Below are 22,251 nucleotides of genomic sequence, written 5' to 3'. Positions count from 1 at the left end.
ATGGGCAGCTTCCTTAGTGAGCCACATCCACAAGAAGGAGCGAGGGTGTCATTCAGCTGGCAGGTGGAGGCAGCCGCAGTTGAGATGGTCACGTTCAACCTGGACCCCAGGCTCCAGAGGGCACAAGGGGAAAGGCGCACCAAGGAAGCACCCAACAAACAGGGACCAAGATGGCTTCTCAGTGCCATGCTTCATCAGGGATTCCCTCCCTAATCCCCTGGCCAAATCAAACCAATTCATCGTTTTCTTTTTCAGGGATGTGAAAATCTGGGAAATACTATTTTAGGTCAGAGTGGTTTCTGTTTGTTTTTAATTATTTATTTATCAATCAAGTGTGGTTTTTACAGGTTTGTTTATAATTCCTATGTTCTGTGCGCCTGCACTAAAGTGAGTATATCCTGGAAGGAAAATAAGTCATTTAGGTTTCTGGATTAGGAGTATCACCTTATAGCGATTCCACCAGGCAGAATGAAAAGACAGGAGGCAGGTTATTCATATGCTGCTTTATTTCTGTAAGGATACACTGAAACGTTAGATGATAATAGCTAATGACAGAATGTAGAAATGAGGCATCAGCTTCTCTAACCACTCCTACAAGAATGTTAGTATGTATTGTCATTACATGTTTACTTTTGATATTGTCTCATTATACTATGTCATATAATAATGTAGAATACAGTAAGTAGGTGATCCTGCATTTCAGGTTAAGCGGTAGGTGGAAATCCAGATTTCCTCTTGAGGAAAAGTCCTAGGAATCACAACAGAAGGGACTTTGCAGTCCTCATTAACACATGGACAAAGAGCAGACAACTACTACGTTACAAGGGATTTAACTAGTCACTGTTGTGAAATGTCATATCCATGTTGATGACAGCCCTGGCGCCTGCTCAACTCCCCCTCTAGAGTTTTGCGGTTACTTCTGTAGGATGAATTTCAGCACTGCAGGAACATCTGAGGGGGCTAAAATATTTTCATGCAAGTTTCCAAACCCATAAACTATTTTGCTATCAATTAAAACAAAAATATTAATTAAAAACAATAAAAAGGACAGCAGGGTTAGTTTTGTTAAGCTTCCAGAAGTATTCGTTGTGACGATGTTCCTCTGAAACAGGCTCGTTTTCTCAGGTCTTTCTACACTTCCCAAATCACCTGCATGTTCCATGCTTTAAAGTAGGAACGCTCAGAAAACATGCCACACGGGGAAACCAAACGTTAGTACGGGGAAAGGTCAGTTTAGAATTACAGCTAAGTTCAAATGTTAATTTTCTGGAAATTCGTGTTAGTTATTTGAAAGCACAAAAGAACAGAAGGAAGGGCAGAGTTCTGATGAGGAAGTTAAACCATGCATGTCAGTAGGGTTCTTTTCCTGCTCACAGAAGAGGGTGAGCAGTGAGTTGGAGCAGCCGCTGCAACTCTTGCATGTCGTGTGTCTACACGGTGGGTCCCAGCTGAGGCATGAGAGGCATCTCAGTGGGGGTTTTATCTCCTATGCTTCTTGCTTACATCACTAAGTGGCTAAATGATTAGCACTTTTCTGCTCTATGAGAAACATGCAGAAGAGTCAATCTACCTAAGTTTTCATTTTTAAATTGCAGCCGGACAGAAATTCACTTTGCTGCAGGGCTGCTTTTTGCTAAATGCTAATATGATCACTGTGTGCCCTTATTTGAGTAATACTGTAAAATGGGAGAAAAGACGGAAGGAGAACTTTAAAGAAGGGAAGGACCACTCTTCCCCTATTGATGGTATAGGGCAGAAAGTAAGGACACAAAGAACGAGATTCAAATGCCATTTTACAGGACAGGAGCCCCTGTCAGTTTACAGCTTTTTGGCACAGTCGGGGCAATACACTTGCTCCTGGTGGAAAACAAAGCGCTTGTTGGCCAGATTCACGGAGCATTTTTTGCAGTGGAAGCAGTAGTCGTGCCAGGATTGTCCTTCATAGGCCACCACACTGGAGCCTTTACCAAACCCTGGGGGAAAAAAAAAAGAAAAGAAAAGAAAAGAAAACAAGAGAAACAGCTGAATGAATACAGGTGAGGAAACCACGATTCAGAGAGATAAAATGACGACCTGCCCCACTCACAGACCGACAAGCACGCAAGAGCCAGGTCTGCCTGGCTCCCAGACCCCCTCCTCCACTCCATCGTGCACAGTCCCCCACGCCGCCATTGTCCCCCATGCCGCCGCAACCCTGCTGTGGCTCTCAAGGACCTGAGAAGATGCTGGAGCCCGGCCAAGGGCTTCCCTGATGTAAAGACCCCACGTTCCCATGCCACCACGCTATTGCCCTGTGACGCGCACCGACCTCCCAGCATAACCAGTTTCTTTGATTTAGGTCAGGGCCATGACATCAAAGTGGCCACCAGGAGGCAAACTTGGGCTGTTCGTGGGGTGTGCACTTACCGGGCCTCGAGGAGCTGCTAAGCTTCGATTTTTTCTATAAAGAACCACCACCCACGAGGGACAAGTCCTCTCTCCACCCGGATGCCTGCCCCGGAGGTTGGCGCTGGGAAACAGGGTGAGAGGCAAGCGTTTCCCGTGGCACACTGGGGGCTTCCTAGCTTTAGAGACTGGGTGGCTCACTCTTGACACAGTCCTTTTCCCTGAGGATGGCAAAAGTCTTCTCAAATGTACATTTCAAGGCTCCCCGGGAAGATGGGAAAATTGGAGGCAAGGGAAAGGGCCCAGGGCACGTGGATCGCGGCCGCGAGATGAGGAATGAAGTGATTAGCTTTGCTGATCGCAAAAACAAATAAACAGCAAACCAAAAATAAAAGAAACCCTGCCAACAGGCATTTCTGAACTAGCCTTCAGCTATGGGGTATTACAATCCCGGGTTATCACTCTTCGACCTCCCTTACCCCTTCCCTTTCCCCACCCTCCCCCACCCCCTTCTTTCTACCCTCCTCCCACCCCTCCCCCCAGAATCCCCCTGCAAAGTGGCAGTGCCTGCCGGTGTTGGCTGGCAGGTCTCAGGCTTGTGAACTCTCAGCATTGTTAGTCAACAGTCAGGAAGTGTTCTGTATTGCAAAGGCTAACCTGGCCTGGGGACGAATCCAAACTCTTGGGGGGCCTTTGGGACCACAATAGCAGGGGGAGAAGGGCATTCTCTGGGGGCCTTTGTGGATGAAACCGACGACGGGAAAATGAGAGATGGTTACCATGCGCAAAACCTAGCCTGGCAGACTTAGCAAGGACTCTTTAGCCTACCAGTGATGGGGTTCTTGCATCCAGCACACTTCTTGGCCACAAAGTTCTTGTAGCAATCCACGCAGTAATACTGGTCCTCCACAGCGGTGAAACGCTGCCCAGCCAGCTTCTTAGAGCAGGTAACACACACAAAGCAATCGGCATGCCAGGGCTGATCCTGGTAAGTGATTCCTCCAGATGTGATGGCCTAGACCAGGGAGTGTAGCACCGGATTCAGATTCAACAACCATTTTGTTGAATGCCTACTGCGTGCCAGGCACTGTGCTGTGCGCTTTGGTATACAATATCTCATTTAATCTCCACAACAGCCATGGGAGGCAGGGGCTATTATTATCCCCACTTTACAGATGAAGACACCAAGGCTCGGAGAAGGTGAGCCCCTATGTGAGGTTACACAGCCCCTAAGTGGTGGAGGCAGGCTTCTAGAGCCAGGGCTGCCCAGCTCAGCATGCCATACGGGCCACCCGCACCACCAGGCTGAGGATGCGTACCGACAGCCTGACTTGGCTGTGGCACTGCTTCCTAATCCACGATCTCCTCATCTGTAAAACGGGAATAATAATTCCTACGTCACAGGGCTGTCGTGAGGATGGAATGGGATAGTGTGTGTGGAAGTGCTCTGCAAACTGTCAAACACTTCTAGAAACAACGGTCAATGCAGAACTCCCTTGAAAGCATACCTTGTTGCACTTCACGCAATGCTTGGCAAACTTGGTCTCATGGCAAGTCACGCAGTAGAAGTCCTCCCCTTTAGGGAAGAAGCTTCCAGTCCCGATGACTTGCTTGCAGTTACTACAGGTGAAGCAGTCTTTGTGCCAGACGGTCCCCTTGTACTCCACGTTTTGATCTCCTGCAGAGGGAAGCAATTGGATAGCCCCACTGACAGGCTCTGCAGGGGGCTGCATCCACTCAGCTCCCCTCCCCAGGCCCTCCAGAGGTGAGGGGATGCAGGCCCTGCAGTTACTGGCCTCACACCTCCAACTAACCTACCTGTGTTCTACTTGTGCTTGTGCCAACCCAGGATTTCTGTCATGGGCGGGGACCCCAGCATTATTATTTTAGGATCCAGTGCCTGAATCCCCCACTCCCCCACCTCTATACCCTGCGTGCACTTAGACATTAAATCAGGGACTGCCTGGCCCAGAATGACACCCTGAGGAAGAAGCATGCTTTCATCACTTACTACGCCCAAATGAGAAAGCGCTACATACTGTTCACTTCATTCTGTTGCCACAGGCTGTTCTCGCCAGTGTTCTTTAGTCTCCGAGTGTGTGCGTGTGTGCGAGCATATATGTGTACGCATATATACGTGTATGTATATGTGTACATATATATGCTAAGATCTCAAAGCAGCTCAGAGCAACGTTAGCCCCACCATGATAAGCAAGCCCACATCACGTCTGCCCTCAGGGCCTCCTCCCTGGGAACCCGGGGTGGGAAGGAGGCAGTACCTGCCACAATGGCCTTGAAGCACCCCTTGCACTTGGGGGAGTCCTCCCGAGTGGTGCACTTGTTGCACAGGATCTTGTTGTCCTTGGCCACAAAGGTCTCATTGGCCAAGGGGTGAAGGCACTTGGCACAGCGGAAGCAGGTGTCATGCCAGAAGCGGTTCTTATAGTGCACCTCCTGGAAACCAAGCAGACAGGGTGGGCCACCATGAGGGGTGCTGGGGGTGGTGGCAGGAGCCCTCCCATAAGGCTGATTTCCCTGGGACTGACCACTGAGATGACACAGTCCCTTACACCTGGGACTGCCCCACAGTAACTGTTCTTATAGGAGGGACGCTGAGGTGAGGATAAAAATCTCACAATTCTTGAAATATTTAGAATGCAATCAAAAGAGCTGGCAAGGGCGTTGGCGCCCATCCAGTCAAGCCCCACATTAAACAGCTCGGGCCACTGTGGCCTGGGGAGTGGAGGAGGCTTCCTTGAGGCCTCAAGGTGGCTGCAGTGATGCTGGGAAATCCTAACAGCCAGCTGCTGCTGCCATGGTTGTGGGCAAAGGACACTCCAAAACCCAGCCCTTCCCACTGGCACATGGGGATGCCCGTTACCTTGGAGTCCGCACCGATGGGCTTGCGGCATTCCACACAGGTGTTGGCACAGAACTTGTCAAAGCATTTCAGGCAGCAGTGGTGGCCATCCTTTTGCACATACTTCTTCCCCTGCAAGGGATCCCTGCAGTAGTGGCAGTCAAACTTCTCCGCCATGGTGCCCACCTTGTAGCTGGAGGGACCTGCGGGGGCAAGCAGACAGGACAAATGACCACAGGAAATGCCCCAGCACCCTGAGCAGTGGCTCCCAGAGGCACCTGCACAATGCTGCCTTGGAGTCCATGGGGTCTGAGGACCAAAACCCAGCTTCCCCTTTAGCCGAGCTGACTACCAGGCACCAAGACAACAGATACTTCACTATGATTCCAGGAACAAAAGCACCCCGCGGGGCCAGATGGCCGATGGCTAGTGATTCCCTGGGGAGATGGTAGAAGCCCCTGCTCAGATATATCTACTGTGCTGATTCACAAAAGATGCGGAGCGGGGCAAGTGGATCAGAGCCTGTGTTGGCCAAGTCACCAGATAGGGGACAGGATGCTGGGAGGTATGGCTGAGCAGTGCTATTGTGCCATTGAGCAGTGACCCGATGGAGTGGAGGGGTGTGATGGGGCAGGCAGGCAAGAAGCAGTTGTTTTATACAAAGGAAGAGTGTGGGGCAGAGGCTCAAAGGGGTGCAGGAAAGCAGGGGCCCCGCCTGCAGGCAGCAGCTTCTCTAAGCCCACCACATTGTCATCAAGAAGCCTCTCTGCCCGCTTTCAGCTCTTCCTCCGTCTCTTTTTAGGGAGGGTAGTATCCTCTGGAGGCCTCCCGTTCCTCCTATCTATAAAATTCTATTCATCAGAATAGAAACTGACAGCTCATTCTGTACCACACCAGGTACCTAAGCAATCCTTGTTAATTTGTTTAAAATGTTTAAATTTACTTGCAATTTAGCAGAAAAGTGTTAAATCCCTGAATAGATCCTAAAGAGTTTTGTCCAAGAGAGTTTACTGCCTTTTGAGGCCAGAGCAATATAGCAAGAGAGGACTTATATAAATGGCTTTGTCAATTGGCATAGGCAAGTTTGGCAACCTTGAATTATCTGTCATAGTCACGGGTGGCTTTGTGACCAAAATCAAACCCTCCCTTGAGTCAAGCAAGTGAGAATCAATATGCTCATAGAAGTGTAACCAGTATTACCATTTGGGATATTTGCTGTCTTAAAAATTATAATCTTAAAATAGAGTCTGGAAAAAATTATTCCAAGAATCCCTTCCACTCCCTCCGTATGAACAACCCCTCTTCCCTCCCTGGTCCCCTCCCCGGTCCCCTCCCCGGCTGTGGCCCTAGACAACACGCCTGCAATCCCAAGCATTACTAAGGCACTCTGCAGCTCCCTTTGCCAAGGCATTTCCTATAGAATCCTGCCACCCAAAAGGTACCAAATATGAGTTTCTATTAGCTTTCAACTTCTTTAAACATATGCTAATTTGTTCCTCTCCCCTGAAAAAGAAATTTGCACGGGTAAATAGATAGCAATTATTTCATTTGTGCAGGAAATACAAGAATTGAGACTACTTTCTAAAACTATCCACAAACATGGTTATTGTGCTAGCAAACATCCAGCGTAATTTAGAGAGAAAGAATGAGAGAAAATAAATGAGCAGTTGCCTGGTACTCACCGCAGCTCTTCCACTAACTGAAAGCCCCAAAGTCTCACTTTGGGTTCCATTCCCAGGTTTTTTTAATACAAACACATGTCCAAGTTATTTGGATCTTGTTGCCATGAGCAACCAAACAGCAGAGAGTGAGCTAAGGAAACCACACCCTGTGTTTGAGAAGCCGCCTGGGCAAAGGCTGTTGAACTCTCACTCAGAACCAAGCCTCCAAACAAAGGAAATCAGGCCACTGGATGAGCCACAGGGCCTTCTGCCTCCTGCTGACACACAGACCCCCCTCATCTCTAAGGAGCTGGCAGATGAAGCAGATGAGTGACATTCTTGTGCAAGGACAGTTGCTTAGGACAGTTGTGTCACAATTAAGAGACTTAGCAAGACCAGAGAATGGTTCTAACTTGAACTTTTCTCTAAAAAGCAAACTGGGATGTTCCTTTATATAATGGGTTAGAAACAAAAACTAGAGACGCAATGGACACAGGGCCTGTCTCCTTGAACTATGTACTGTTTAGGTAAGGAAGCTTTTAAACTGCTTTTAGCCTGTGTGTCTATAGAGAAAAGTACCTGTCCCAGTGACAGCGTATGGAAAATCACTCTCCTTAATCCATTCTTGTTGGTCTTTCCAGTGTCACACAGAAGTCTTAGCTTTGCCATACTGATAATATTGTGCCCTCAACAAAGACTTGCTTTCTTGTTAAGGGCTGAGTTGAGAAACCAAATAAATCTCCAGTAACAGCAAGTGGCAAGAAATAAATTATCAGTTGCTCCTAAATGCCATTTGGCAGGAAAACAGAATTTGTAAGATTAGACAGCACTGGCTTCCTGCATGGCTAGTAACCATTGCTGGTTTAGCCTTTCAGAGACTATCTTCTGGACCATATTTGAAAATCCCTCATTCTCTCTTACCAAGGTCTCTATTTAGTATACAACTTTGAACCTACTCGTTTTAGTATCACTTGCTTTTGATACCTTTATAAGCAGAAATTGATTCCAAATATTTCTAAGTTAAAGTACTATATAAAGTTCCACCTAAGGTGAGTCAAACCTCTTAGTATTTGAGTCCTAGCTTTATGGTAAGAAATACAGGTTAACTAGTGTCATACCAAAGAAAAAACACTAGAAAACACAATGAATGCCATTTAGAAGTAGAGGTTTTGAAGAGAAGGAAAACTGCATTATGGTTCAAAGTACCTGAGAGATCTTAACTGCCATGTTTTTCACACTTTAAAACCACACACTTTCAGTACTTTGATATTACCAGTGCAAAGTTCTTCATTGTTTAGTCTCATAGTTCTAGAACATGACTTGCTCAGAGTTCTAAGCATCCAGATGATAAAATAATCCACAGCTCACCAGTGAAGATAGAAGTAACAAAGGGTGTTGAAAATGTCAGACAATGAAGTCACTGGCCACTGTATCATTCCTATAGTACATGGTCTTAAACCAAGCAAAAGGAAAATTAAATGAATCAACCCCAAGTTGATAGTACCCATAAGAAGAGTTTCATCTCTTGGTATTTTTGAATCCTAGCTTTGGGCAAGATTTTTTCACTCTGAGTTTGAAAACTCTAGGGTCACCTTACACCTTAGATTCCCCACCCACCACTCTATACTTAAACCTGCAGTCTGTATCCAGATGGAGAATCATTTCAAAGGGCATATTCTTTTAGAATACATTTCTACAATTCACTAGAGTCCTTTTAATGTGTGTGGAAACAATTAGTCTAGATAAAATAGGCACTTCTAGGAATGTTGGATTTGTTGCATAATAAGTAAACAGGCTAGAAATACTTAAAGTATGTTAACAATGTCTATGTCAAATTCATGAACTTTCGTATTTGTTTTGCAATAAATCAAATTAAGTGGAACTCTGGGCAACCTGAATTAGCTTACGTCACGTACTTCTAAATTTATGATTATTTGTTTCAAAACAATTTCAAACCCTCATGCACGCAGTGTGCTCAGGATGAAATTGGAGGAGATACTGATCACGTCACAATTTTGTATAAAATATGAATGATGTGCTGATGTGCACAAGACCAAAACAACTCTAAAAAGCCAGCTTATAAATGACAATGCTGAGACACACATGCAAAGATCCTGAGTGTGGGCTCCCTGAGAGTCTGAGCTACTGTCAAGCTTTGACTTCATGAGGAGAGAAAAGCTTGCTCTTTCTTTCTTTCTTTTTTATTTTAGACGGAGTCTCGCTCTGTCACCAGGCTGGAGTGCAGTGGCACAATCTTGGATCACTGTAACCTCTGCCTCCTGGGTTCAAGTGATTCTCCTGCCTCAGCCTCCCGAGTAGCTGGAACTACAGGCATGTGACACCACACCCAGCTAATTTTTGTATTTTTAGTAGAGACAGGGTTTCACCATGTTGGCCAGGATGGTCTCGATCTCCTGACCTCATGATCCACCTGCCTTGGCCTCCCAAAGTGCATTTTACAGGCGTGAGCCACCGCACCTGAGATTACAGGGGTTACAGGCATGAGCCACCGCGTCCATCCCAGCTTGCACTTTCTTTTGTTTGAAATGAGAGAATAGGGAAAAATGAAGATAGCATTTTACCTCTTTGTTGTTGTTGAGACAGGGTCTCGCTCTGTCACCCAGGCTGAAGTGCAGTGGTGCTATCCTGGCTCACTGCAACCTCCACCTCCTGGGTTCAAGCAATTCTCCTACCTTAGCCTCCTGAGTAGCTAGGACTACAGGTGAATGCCACCACGCCTGGCTAATTTTTGTATTTTTAGTAGAGACGGGGTTTCGCCATGTCGGGCAGGCTGGTCTTGAACTCCTGACCTCAAGTGATCTGCCCACCTCGGCCTCCCAACTTGATGGGATTGCAGGCATTTTACCTCTTCTTTTGGGCTCTCTTCAACCTTACAGAATTACATGTACTTAGGCATTTATTTCTTAGGGAATAATTTTTTATCCCCTTAGCTATTTCTAAGTACATGAAATGTGAAGGCCTTTAATCTTCCAGAACTTCTAGATATGTCTGCCTTGACCTATTGCTGTTATCCGGGAATGGGAGTGTCAGCCATCATTGAAGGAAACAATTGCTACACATCATCACCATGCTTCTTCCCTTACCACTTGTCTTTGTGGAGGGCATGTTTGCCCTCGGGCAGCTCTTTGACTAATTTTAATGTCTCGGTGTAGCCCTCATCTGTACATAGTAGGGATGCCAGAGTAGGTATTAGACATGAGCAGGGCAAGAGAGGGCCCCCCACCCAACCAGGAATGTCAGGCGGCCATCAGGTGAAGGTCAGATGGTTGTTAAACTATCTCTCGCTAAAATAATAATTGGTTGCAGCTGGCACCAAGGACCCACGGTCCCTAATAGACAGAAACACCTGAAACTGATGATCAGCCACGTCCCCATGAGATCTCAGGAGGTGGGTGAGTGGGCTCAAGCATGTGCACTAAGAGGCAAAATTGCGGCGTTTAACTGGTATAAGACCTACCTCTGGGAATGCTCTACTGCTAAGGGAAAAATCGCTTAAAGTAAGCATGCACACAACTTCAGTAAACACCACGCATGCGGCACTTCCCAAGTGCTGGCAGGCCACTGGGCATGCGGACAGCCCACCCCAAGGGAAGAATCAGGAGAGAAGTAATATAACACCCGAATCATGCCAACATATAAAAGCCCAGGTCAAAGGTCAAACCATGCACTTTTTGAATCTCTCAAGTAGCCTGCTTGGTCATCTTCTAAATGTACTTTACTTTCATTCCTGCTTTGAAACTTTATTTTATTTTTTGAGACGGAGTCTCACTTTGTCACCCAGGCTGCAGTGCAATGGTGCAATCTCTGTTCACTGTAACTTCCGCCTCCCAGGTTCAAGCAATTCTCCTGCCTCAGCCTCCCAAGTAGCTGGGATTACATGCGTGCACCACCACGCCTGGCTAATTTTTGTATTTTTAGTAGAGACAGAGTTTCACCATGTTGACCAGGCTGGTCTCCAACTCCTGACCTCAAGTGATCCACCCGCCTCAGCCTCCCAAAGTGCTGGCATTACAGGCATGAGCCACCGTGCCCGGCCTCCTGCTCTAAAAGTTTTTAATAAACTTTCACTCCTGCTCTAAAAGTTGCCTTGGCTTCTCCCTCTGCCTTGTTCTTCCTTGAGGAGGCAAGAAATGAGGTTGCTACAGACCCACAGATTCCCCGCTGCTAACATACTTTGGTGCCGAGTGACTTGGATACATTCCCTAGTGCTAACAAGTGGGGTTTCTCTATGACAGAAAGTTCTGCTCATACACTAGGGGGCCCCAGTACCTAATCCAGGGCTTTGTATACAGGAATCACTCAGTATATGCCTGTTGATTGACAGATGGAGATATGTTACCACAACTAAGTTTCTAAAACTTTGGTATGTGGATAGTCACTGAAAGTGGCTTCTGATCCAATTATCTGAGCCTCTATTTTGTCCATACCAACCCTATTTCAGGACCACACTGATTTCCTTTCTGTAAGGACTTCTTTCTTGGGCCTATTCTCCTCTGCTTTCATGGACTTATGAACCTAATGCAATATGACATACTATTTCCTGATTTTAAAAATCATCTTATATGACATGTAAGGTACTGAAGTCTAACCTACACCTTAGGGTCACATAAATGTCCCCTGATTTTCTAAGAAAGCATCATTATTAAATAATTTAATTAAAAATTAATTAAATTAAAGTTTTACAAGCTTAGAATACAGTTAGAAATGTGGCTGGGTGATAAAATTTTAGACATTTATTCCAAAAGGGTAGCCTGACTTTCTATGCCTGCTTCAAAAGACACATCATTTTCACTTAATAAACAAGCTTCCTTTTTCAGAAAATTCTTGAACTACATCCAACATGCTGAGAGGTGCCTAAATAAACCTCAGTATCTTAATTAAAAGTTTTGGCTTTCAATTTAATCATGTACACATACAAGTAATATAACATTACAACATTTGTTTTTTTCTTTTTTCTTTTTTACTATAAACCTCTCATTAAAGAAGAGTCGATTTGTATTTAATAAATCTTGCTTGTGTTTTTACATGTATTTTCTCATGTATTTCTTCCTATTGTTCATCTTCTCCCTCATGCCTGAGTTGCTCAAACTATGAATATTTAAGGAGAATGTGAATATCATGAGTAGGTAGCATTTTTCTATGTGCTTTCCATGAAGGGTGTAATGTACAGTGTAAACAATGAACAACAACCCAAATGGAAAAAAATCAGGTTATTTCAGATCTGTTCTTCACTAAATCCAACCTACCAGTACATTGGTGACTCCACATATAAACACTGGCTTCTAAAGAAAGGGTATAATGCTTTCCTCAGAACATTCAACAAATGGAGCAAAGCCTTAGCCGATGAATAGGACACTTGTGTAATAGACATGCTAATGCACCTGGAGGTGTCGTCAGACATTTGGGAATAAATACCTAAGTAGCTGCAATGAGACGGAGCTCATGAGTCACGGCTGAAAAGTAGTCTTTCATACAATTTCATACAAAAATCAGAAAGTGTTTTTTCCCTTCAAAATAGAATGTGTACAGAATGATTCAATGTAATTAGCAACTTCACTGGTATGCTGCATTTAGAAAAAAAACAAATCTTTTTTGGGTCACTGATGTATAACTAATGCCATTTTAGATTATATCGGGTGTCAGGAGGGTTCGATATAGATTATTAAAAGAAAAATTATGTGCCACTGAACTTCCTGCAGTCCAGATTCAATTCTAGTACCATTTTGTCCGTATATGAAGATTTTTCATAATGTTGCACAGATTACGTGCAACACAGCCCCTCTTTCATATGGGAAAAAAAGCATTTCTGACCCGGCAGCAAAAGAGCATGTGTTTTTAGTTTCTCCAGCTGTGGTGAAGTAGTAGGCAGTCATTTGGTGGTCATCAAAAGCACAAAAATTCAGTTTCACTCTCACTCAAATCTTCTGAATTTTAAGAAGCCAATCTAGTTGGATTACTTTCCTCTCATCCTACCCTCTCATTTTCCATCCCTGCCCTGAGAAAAGACTGGCGGGCTTGTGCGGCCCACTGAGCAGCAGCTGGTGAAGGGAATCGATGGCTGTGTAATATGGCAAGTGACCTGATCCCCCTCCACACCCCAAACCTGGTTTTCGACTTGAAAAGCCAAAGGCTAAAGAAACTGAATCTACATAATTTTGCAGACTGAAAGTCTTCAATGTCAAGAGTATACATTGTTTTTGTCCTTGAAATGTCCTCTCAGTATATGGATAGTCACTAAAAATGGATTTGGATCCAATTATCCTAGCTTCTATTTTGCCCATACTGAGCCCGTTTCAGGGCAACACTGATTTTCTATGAGGACTTCTCTGTCTCATGGACTGATTCTTCTCTGCTTTCATGAATCTATTAACCTAATGCAATACAAAATGCAATTTCCTGAATTCAAAAATCATCTAAAAGGTATAAATAATTGGTCCCATTTAGCCACGGTTATTATAGCCTCCAGACTTACATACACAAGAACGACATAAGAATTGGGTGCAATTTGAAACCCAAGGTTGGGTATGCTATAAACTTTCTGTCACTATTTAAACTTTTAAACTTTCTGTCACTATTCTGTCACTTAATTAGTAAACAAAATGAGAGTTATTCTACCAGGTAACATGCATTTAAGGTTCATCAGGACAACTAGCACAGCTGACTAGTTTGCCTACACCCAGAGAATGTGTATCTTGGCTGATAACCACAATCTCAAGCATTTGGTACCATGTTGTGAAACAGCTCCTGAGGGTTGGAAAAAAAAAAAAACAGACAACTTTTGAACACTTGGGAACAGGGAAGACATTACATATTAATTCATTAAGGTAGGGCATTCCATTGCAGCATATTTAAAACCCCAAAAAGAGAAATTTCCTAAAGTATTTCCATTGTTTAAATATTGACAGGCAATGAGTTTTAAAAAATGATTTTTCAAAAAAAAAAAACATAGATAATGACATCCCTTAATCTGAAAGCTGGGAGACAGGACGAAGTGCCTTCTTTATACCTAACTGTCTGACTTTACCAGCCCCAAGAAAGGGAACCGTTACTTAGGCAGAGGGCCACAGGGCCACAGCCACCCTCCTGGCTTCAAATAACTGGGCTTTTGGCCCCTCAGCCCCTAGTTCATAGATTTCTTGTCGATGGCCAAAGGGCTTCCTTAATTGTAAGGTTACAAAACCAGAAGAAAATGTTCATGTCCCAAGGAGTCCAAAATGTGCCCCTTTTTCTGCTAAAAACAATTAATAACATACTTATCATATCAAAAGGAACATAGCTGTTACTTCGGGAAGATTTAAAACATTGTCAGCAAAAGGGAAGATGTGCTAGGTCATTATGGACTTTCTTAGTTACAAATGTTCCTCCTTCCAGCTCCACATTCGATTTACCTTCTCCAAACACCTTGGATGTAAAGCACTGTCAAGATGAAGAATTGTATCTTATAAAAAAGAAAGCCAAAAATTCCTAACCAGAAAAACCTTTCCTCCCACAATCTCTTATAGTTTCATGAGATGTCCTGAAAAAGGTAAAAATATAGTGGTAACATGTTTATATACTTCTTTTTAAAATAAATCACTCAAACTGTTCATTGTACTTGAACAATATTTTGTCTTTGAAATAGCATGAAAGGCAAAGGCAAAACAGAGACAAGCTATAATTTATTTACTATTCAGACAAGACTAAAATCATTTCATCAAAAACCATCTTTTAGCCCAATGACGGATTCACTGCCCTAACAAAACTGTGCTCAGTATAAGATAAAGAGCATGAAGTTTTACCTGAGTGTCTATGGGAAGCCATGGCTCAGAGACCAAGTTCAGGAGCAGCACCTAGACCAGTCTTCCCTCAACCCCAGCTGATAAGGCTGTGGCTCATTTGTGAACATACATTTAAGGGGAAGCGGCTAACACAAAAATAACCGAGAGCAGATGTCCCACCCCTCCCCAGAGATCACAACCTTAATCCCACTAGAAAATTCTTAACCATTTTAGGTGATCCAAGGGAGAAGAATAGGACCCAGTAAAAATACCAAACACTACATATAAATACCTGCGGGGCTACTCAGCATCCAAATTAGCTCCAGAGCCAGAGAGGCCACATAGAAAGTCATCCCTGTACCGGAATAAAATTTGGACTCGGCTCTGGCATAGCTTAACGCTGAGCCAACCTTATTAATCCACTTTATATGCCTCAAGAGCTTGCATTTGGCCCTGTAAATAATACATTTTTATGCTGTTAATGATAAAAGTAACTCTAAGAGATAGACTTATGTTACCAGTGTAACTCAAGGAGATTAGACAGTATGAATACAGAGATTAAGGGGATTATAGATGTTGTCACTCTATGTCCTCCTTAGTATGTTCCAGAGATCAGCAGATTACTGTACAGGAAAGGAGAGTGATCGTAATCTCCCCACCTCCTTAACGGCAGACAGCACAGAACAAGATGGGGAGACTATGCCTATCCCCATCACACACACAATGAAGACATTTTGTCTCACAAACTCAACCTCTTGTTTTTCAGCATCAGGGACAATAAAAGGAAAAACATGAATTAAAATGAAGACATCAACCTAAAATGTTGTAATAGCTCAACAGGCCATCAGATGTCTGGGGGCTGGCTATTAGGAGCATGTTCTAGGAAAAGAAAGCCCCCAAGTCCCTCCAGGACCTTCTTCCACATTCCTTCTCTGGCCTTACCCTTAGCCCCCTTTCCCTCACTCCCACCTCACTGGCCTCCTCACTGTCCCCTGTGCCCAGAGTCATGGTTGTTCCTTTCCCTACTTCAAGTCTGCTGGTATTGCACTGATTTCTCTCCTTGCTGTCTGATCTCCTGCTTTGCTCCATGAAGGCAGGGATTTAGTACTGGAGCTCACTGCAGTGGCCCCAGAGCCTAGAACACTGCCCAGCTCCCAGGAGGCTCTCAATAACTATTCCTTGAAAGAATGAACTAAATAACTGAAAAATCCATCAAGCCTCCAAAACATAGTCCCACCTGCAATCCTGAAAGTGGTTTTGGCCACTCAACTTCAAGGAAGGCAGCTGACCTTCTCGCTGGTACAGACACCTTTATAGCCACTGTCTTGTTTAAGTGGCTTTGGCCCTATTCACACATCTCCCCTACCAGGTTGAGGGCCAGGGCAGTGCTTTGCTTGTCTTCATGTTCCTATAGCACACAGTAGGTGAGCAGTAAATGCTCCATGAATAAATGAATGAATGAGTTCCCCAATTCTTACGATCTTCAAATGTTTAAGGAAAAGTTATTCTAAAAGACAACTGACATCAGTAACTCCCAGTTAGCTAGAAAATGACACAATAAAAGCCAGGTTGTTACGAGTAAATTTATTACATGTTAGAGGAAAAAAATAAGCCTGGGAAAAGAAGAGAAGCTACACTGTGCTCTGGCTCCACGCCTTTCTAGTCTCTTTCTTATCCAGCCTGATTAAATTATGGTGCGGAGATTAGCCAGTTGTAACAACACCACACCCCTAAAATAAACTGAAACTTTTCACCTAGAGGAAATTCTCTTACTTTATTAGATGATTAACCTTAATGAACCCTGAATTTTTTATTTTAGCAAGTTATATTTTTAGGAAGAGCCCATGTATGTTGAAATGCCTCTCTTGCAGCACTGTAAACAATAGGCTTGGTGTGCCAAATACTTTCCTTTAGGAAGTCAATTCCTGTTTCAAGCTATGCATCAGGAAGTGTCTTCTTTTAGGCAAGTATGGTAGTTCTTTAGGTTTCTGATCATTTTGAAAAGCGACAACAGAATATGGATAGACAGCTTTATGAAAGTATCAAAAAACAAATCTGTTTTGCCTAAAATACATGAGAAAATTCAAAGACAAGAGAATCACTTTTTGACCACCATGAATTAGTCAACTATGACCAGCCAGGATGGACTGGGAGCTTGGGCCTGCAACAATAGCATTTATTCCAGTTATTTCCATTTGCATCAACCAGGTAACTCTGCCCTCCTAAAAACTTCATGAAGCATGACCACTACCTGCTCTGACATCTGGCCCTACTGCAGATGTCCTCAAGCCACAGAATTAGACCTTCCACAAAACCAAGACAGAAACAGCCCCTTGCATGATGAGAAACAATTTCTTAGGAAGAATAGTTGGTAACTTTGTCCTGTCTTGGATCAGTGGCTCAGAACCCTTGCTGGCTATTTCACAGGTACCTGGAGTCACGGGTTTCATTGGCATATTAGTCAATCTTGTTATATATTAACAGTATGATGTTTAATAATATCTTTAAGAATCACTGTACTGTTTACAACACACCTTTATATACTATTGGTGGAGTTGGCTGGTGTTTGGGAGCAACTCTCTTTGGTGTATGATGGTTACATTTCAGGCCTTCTAGTCTCACACTCTCGCAGTATCCGGACGCTTTTTTCAGTGAGTGCTAGGTATCAAACTCCCTGTTTCCCTTCCATGTGACCCTCTGCAAATCATTTACTTCAGGGTTTATCTACACATCCTTATGGTCCTACTATCTGCAGATGCATTATGACCTATTGTTGGGTTAACCTGTAGATAATGCCGCCCCAGCCATTGCTTTATTGTATATGACAAGCATTTATTGGACAGATGCCCTACTATGTGGTGCAAGGTATTTTACTGGTCACAAAGAATAAAATATAGTCCTTACTTTCAAGTGTAACAAGATAAATATGCAAATGACTACTATGCAAGGCAGAGCCTTACAAGTATTACAAGAAAGGTATAAAGTGTTACTGAGATTTATCACAGGGAGAGATCACATCTGGTTTGGAGATCAGAAAAGACTTGATGGATGTCACGGCATTTGACCTGGTCCCTGAAGAATGATTAAGACTTTGGCATGCAGACAAGGGGGAGGGAGTGTTCCAAGAAAATGGTACCATGTCACCTAAGGTATGAGAAAAACACAGGACGTGTTCAAGAAGCAGGATGCAGCTGGGGGGGTTGGGGTGTGACAGAAGCACAAGATAAGGAATTAGTGGGACCGAAAGCTAGAGAGGAGGGAAAGCCACACACGGAGGATCTTTCTGCAACTGGTGCAAGGGGAGAATGAGATGGAGTCATGCAAGCAGTGATAAGAAGAGCAGATCTCAGAGAAGAGAGGAGGCAGGGAAGACAGCACAGGGTAATGCAATTGTCCACTGAGATGCAAGGAAAGACTGAAAGAATGAGAGGCAGGGGCAATGGGCATGGAAAGGAAAAACTAGATGTAAGGGACACTGTGACAGGGCTACAAGAACTGAAAGAAGGGGAAGGAGCCAAGGATCTCTCTGAGGTTGTGACTCTGGGTGACTGGGAAAATAATGGGGAATATGGGAGGCAGAGCTGGTGTAGGGAAGAATGGCACTTTATTTTAGACTTCACAATGAGTTTCTTCTGAGATGTCAATAATGAACCCCCTTTAATGGGATCCCAGTTATCAAGGAGCGAGAGAGAACAGTAAGATTACAGTAGAATCACGTTTGTGGGATTTCTCACACTGCAATCTAATCCTAGCCTCTCTACCTCAGAAACACCACTGGGAGGATCAAACTTCAAAAGTTCAAAGTGGTGCAACCGAAGAATCAAACACAGCAAATTCAGTGACCCACTTAGCCCACATTTCAGGACTTCCTCATTCACAGCTTGACTTGTGGTCACCCTTCTCCCTTTACTAGATTTTTCTTTTCCTGAAGAAATTTCCAAATGGTTAAAAACTTATTCAGACAATTACTGGCCATTAGTCATGGCCAGGGGCAAGAGGCTGATAACAAACTGTAATGGAGTCTTTGTGGATTTATCCGTGGTTTCATGTCCAGTTGTTTTTTTTTTTTTACATGACTCTTCTTTCCCTCATATCTACTACTAATAAATTAATAGACTGCAAGTTTTTTTCTCAATATAATTTTTTCAGGCTACTTAATCCCTCTGCCAACAATTTCTCCTGAGTGAGTCCAACTGCAAGATTAAGGCAACTAGTCATGCACTATGATATGATGTGATTCAATGTTGAGCTCTCCGGAGTATTTCTTGTCCTATGTACTCTTGCCAGAAAAAAGCTCAGAACAGCTTCAGCCATCTCATGTTCCTGTCAATCTTTAAGGTGGGAAGAGTACTTTTTCCTACTGACACGTCCAATTTTGCAAAGTCACTGCTTAAATGTCACAATTCATGGCATACCCATCAGAGAGTAAAATGAAGGAGCAACCCTGGAACCCCAAGAGGGGGGATTTGGTCATGTAAGGTCCTAATGAAAACAAACCTGAAATTCAGCCTCCCCAAAGGGTCTCTGAATCTCAGAGAAAAGGAAAAGGTATGAAAGAAGACCTGTAACAAATGAGAAGATACATGAAATAAAGGACACTGTAAACAGCAAAGCACCTGGAAAATGCTAATTAACTCCACTGAAGACCTGTTCATTTCACAGTTGACCAGGGCTTAGAATTCTCCTTATAATATTCACAGAGAGATTACGAAGCATGAGCCATGGCCCCTGTCTTTTGATTTTTGGTAATGTCATGATCAGTAACAGTTTTAAATGTCTCTTGTCCCCAAAGTCTGTGCCCTTCCTGTGTTACTACTAGACTTTTACCAAGAGGTAGGAACTATCCTAACCACATCCTACAGATACTTTATGGGCCTATAACCAGAAATCACTATCAGGAAAACACCGAACAAATGACTTTCAGAGCATGCCTAGGATGATATTTTTCAAAAAACAGAAGTGGCAAAAAAGTAAAAGAAGTAAAGAAAACAGAAACCAGAAAATGTTTTAGAAAGAGATATATAACATAAATACAGAATCTAAAATCAAAGGAAAATAAATGTTTCAGGAAACTGAGAAGCTGGTAAGGATAAATCTTTGTCACATTTTAGATGTTAAAATTCTCTTCCAGTTTATTTCTACCACCTACTTGTGACATATCTGTTTTATTTCCATATTGCCATGTACCATGACTCAAAACACCCTTTCAACCATGCTAAGTCCTGGCATTCACCAAGCCCACCTTTTATGAACATTTCAAGCCTCTGATAAATGCTTGAGGGCTAAACATTCCATGACCCTATTCTATAATTTACCCAGCTGGTTAATATCCATAATAGGAAAGAAGAGCAAATCAAATAAGCTTCCATCCATACCTTTATTCTTAATGCTGATAACTGAGATCAACTGCCTTGATCAGGGATGTTATAATAATTCATGAGCTCTGCTTCATTGTATGAAACATCAAGGCTAGTAACATACGATCTATCTTTATTTACCAAAAAACTATAATTAATACATTACTTTATTATGCACTGGTGTTTTCAAACCCCAAATAGAAGATAGCCCTAGAATTCAAGGTAAAGGTTGAAAAGACTCATGAGTGGTTCTCTGGGGTTTGGTCAGTAGATCATCTGAACCTAACATGGTGCACGGAAGTGGAAGCATGAACACAGCAGGAGGAAAGAGATCAAGCCGTGACCTGGATGTCACTCAGGAAGTCTATATTTTGTTAGGCAATAGCATTGTCTATTTTGATAGCAGGGGAAATCCAGATTTCCAGAGGACTGAAAGTACATAAAGTGAAAGCTCACTTGGCTCCCATCTGCCAAGTTTCCCCGAAGGCCATCATTTGACTGCCTGAGCAGTGTCTTGATTCAGATTCAATGCAGGAGTAACCACAGGTGGACAGAGGAGAGCGGTGGCCCACAGTGATTCGTATCTGAGAGAGCAAATAGGAATAACTTTCTGTGGAAGGAGCTCTTCTGTTGTGCCAGGACAGGCACTGTTTTGTGAAAACTCAGCTGCAGAACCAGAGTGATCCTGTTGGTGTGTGGTCTGCCATTAGATTACCACCCTCAATGGCAGCTTGTCTTCCCTGTTTGTCAACCTGTGCATGGTAAGGACAGAGTATAGGCTCCTCCACAAGTTGGAGAGGATTGGCGGACCTGAAGATAAAGTGGGCCAGGTCTGAGGGTGCTCCAGCTTCATAAAAATGGCATGATAGAGTTGGAAATGGTCTTAGATACCACCTAATCCAATCACCTCATTTTATAGATGGAAAAGCTGAGGCCCAGAGATGGAGAGATGACCTGCTTCCCTGAGTTAACAGCTGCTCCAGGTCTAGAAGCTGAGTGTCTGGACTCCGAAGGCACTATTCCTTGTACCATATTAGCAAGGGATCTTTACTCATGACAATGTAAACCTTAGGAATGCTATGTATGGTAAAGGGGGTTTGTTATCCCTTGACTTTATATTCATCAACAGAGGTTAAGCTGGGTCACAGACCCTGAGACTAAGGGACAGTTGTGTGTGTAGATGACACATTTTGCAGATTCTCTCATGCAGTAGCAAGAGTCCAGTCAAGTTATCTCAGCCACAGTTAATGGTTAATGCTGGAGTCTCTTAGCCTACTCTGGTTCGAGAGGCCGCCTGATTCGCGAATCGTTCTTTGCTCAATTAAACCCTATTAAACTTAAAAAGAAAAACAAAGTTTATGGATAAACTTTGGCTAACTTGGAAGCAGTAGTTGACGCAGAGCTGAGAGAGATATGGACTAGGTTGGATGCGGAAGCAGAGGCTCTATCTAAACAGCTGACACTTAAGGAACAAGAGTGAGTGATTTCAAAGCCCTTGAAGTCAAACAACAAGTTCACCATGCCAGGCAGCAAGTACATGAAACAGAATGACAGGAACACGAAGTCCAGAAAGGAGAACGCAAGGAGAGTCTGCAGCTAGAGGAGCAGAAGCCACCAAAGGACATGTACGTGGAAAGATCACACCCCATTCACCTCACATCCCCACCCTTCTTGCTCATTTCCAATCAGTGTGATAATCAACAAGAACAAACATGGGAAGTAGGTACCTAACTGGTATAAATAAGACCAGATTATCTAAGGTACAGAGAGTGAAACAAGGAGTGATTGTCCTATTGCATTCAATGAAATTCAGGTAAAACGGTTTAGACTGGACCATAACTATTTTTGAAGGCTTCCATGAAAGAAATTTAAGGCTTAACTTTATATGAGATTGGTTGAACAATTAACATGGTTAGTTCCAAGACAAATAGTAGGAAATTTGCCGAAATTAGTATATCTATTTTATAATGATTCAAGAGAATATAGTGCAGTGGCTAAGAGCACAGACTGAAGCCAGAATATCTAAATTCGAATCCTGCCTCTATCACTTACTGGTTGTATGACATTGGCAAGTTTCACTTAACTTCTCTGTGACTAAATTTGCCCATCTGTAAAATGGGGATGATAATAGTACCTATGTAAAAGGGTCATTGTGAGAAATACAGCAGTAAATATTTGCAACATTTAGAACAGTGGCTGGCACACAGTAA

The 22,251-nt window shown here is 43.5% G+C and overlaps 1 protein-coding gene across 11 annotated transcripts in view; it reads right to left on the bottom strand.

Annotated features, from left to right (window-relative positions):
* Positions 1–488: 488 nt before the first annotated feature.
* The window catches only part of FHL1 (four and a half LIM domains 1), a 64,646-nt gene continuing 42,883 nt past the window's right edge, over positions 489–22,251 (bottom strand). For 3 of the 11 annotated variants that reach the window (XM_055106636.3, XM_003812331.6, XM_008964722.5), the window contains exons 3-8: positions 5,267–5,448; positions 4,665–4,839; positions 3,894–4,063; positions 3,214–3,400; positions 2,407–2,606; positions 489–1,973 (exon numbers count right to left, since the gene is read on the bottom strand). In XM_055106636.3, coding sequence (XP_054962611.1) covers positions 1,890–1,973; positions 2,407–2,606; positions 3,214–3,400; positions 3,894–4,063; positions 4,665–4,839; positions 5,267–5,422 — 972 coding nt within the window. In that variant the 5' untranslated portion in view covers positions 5,423–5,448 and the 3' untranslated portion in view covers positions 489–1,889. Of the gene's footprint in view, positions 1,974–2,406; positions 2,607–3,213; positions 3,401–3,893; positions 4,064–4,664; positions 4,840–5,266; positions 5,449–6,927; positions 8,514–22,251 lie in introns of those variants that run through there. The other 8 variants (XM_003812334.6, XM_003812330.6, XM_034950742.4 and 5 more) reach the window with 4 other exon arrangements.

This window comes from Pan paniscus, chromosome X, assembly GCF_029289425.2.
Source record: "Pan paniscus chromosome X, NHGRI_mPanPan1-v2.0_pri, whole genome shotgun sequence".
NCBI lineage: Eukaryota > Metazoa > Chordata > Mammalia > Primates > Hominidae > Pan > Pan paniscus.
Note: the sequence above shows the minus strand (reverse complement) of the source record. Positions and strands in the feature narration are given on the sequence as shown.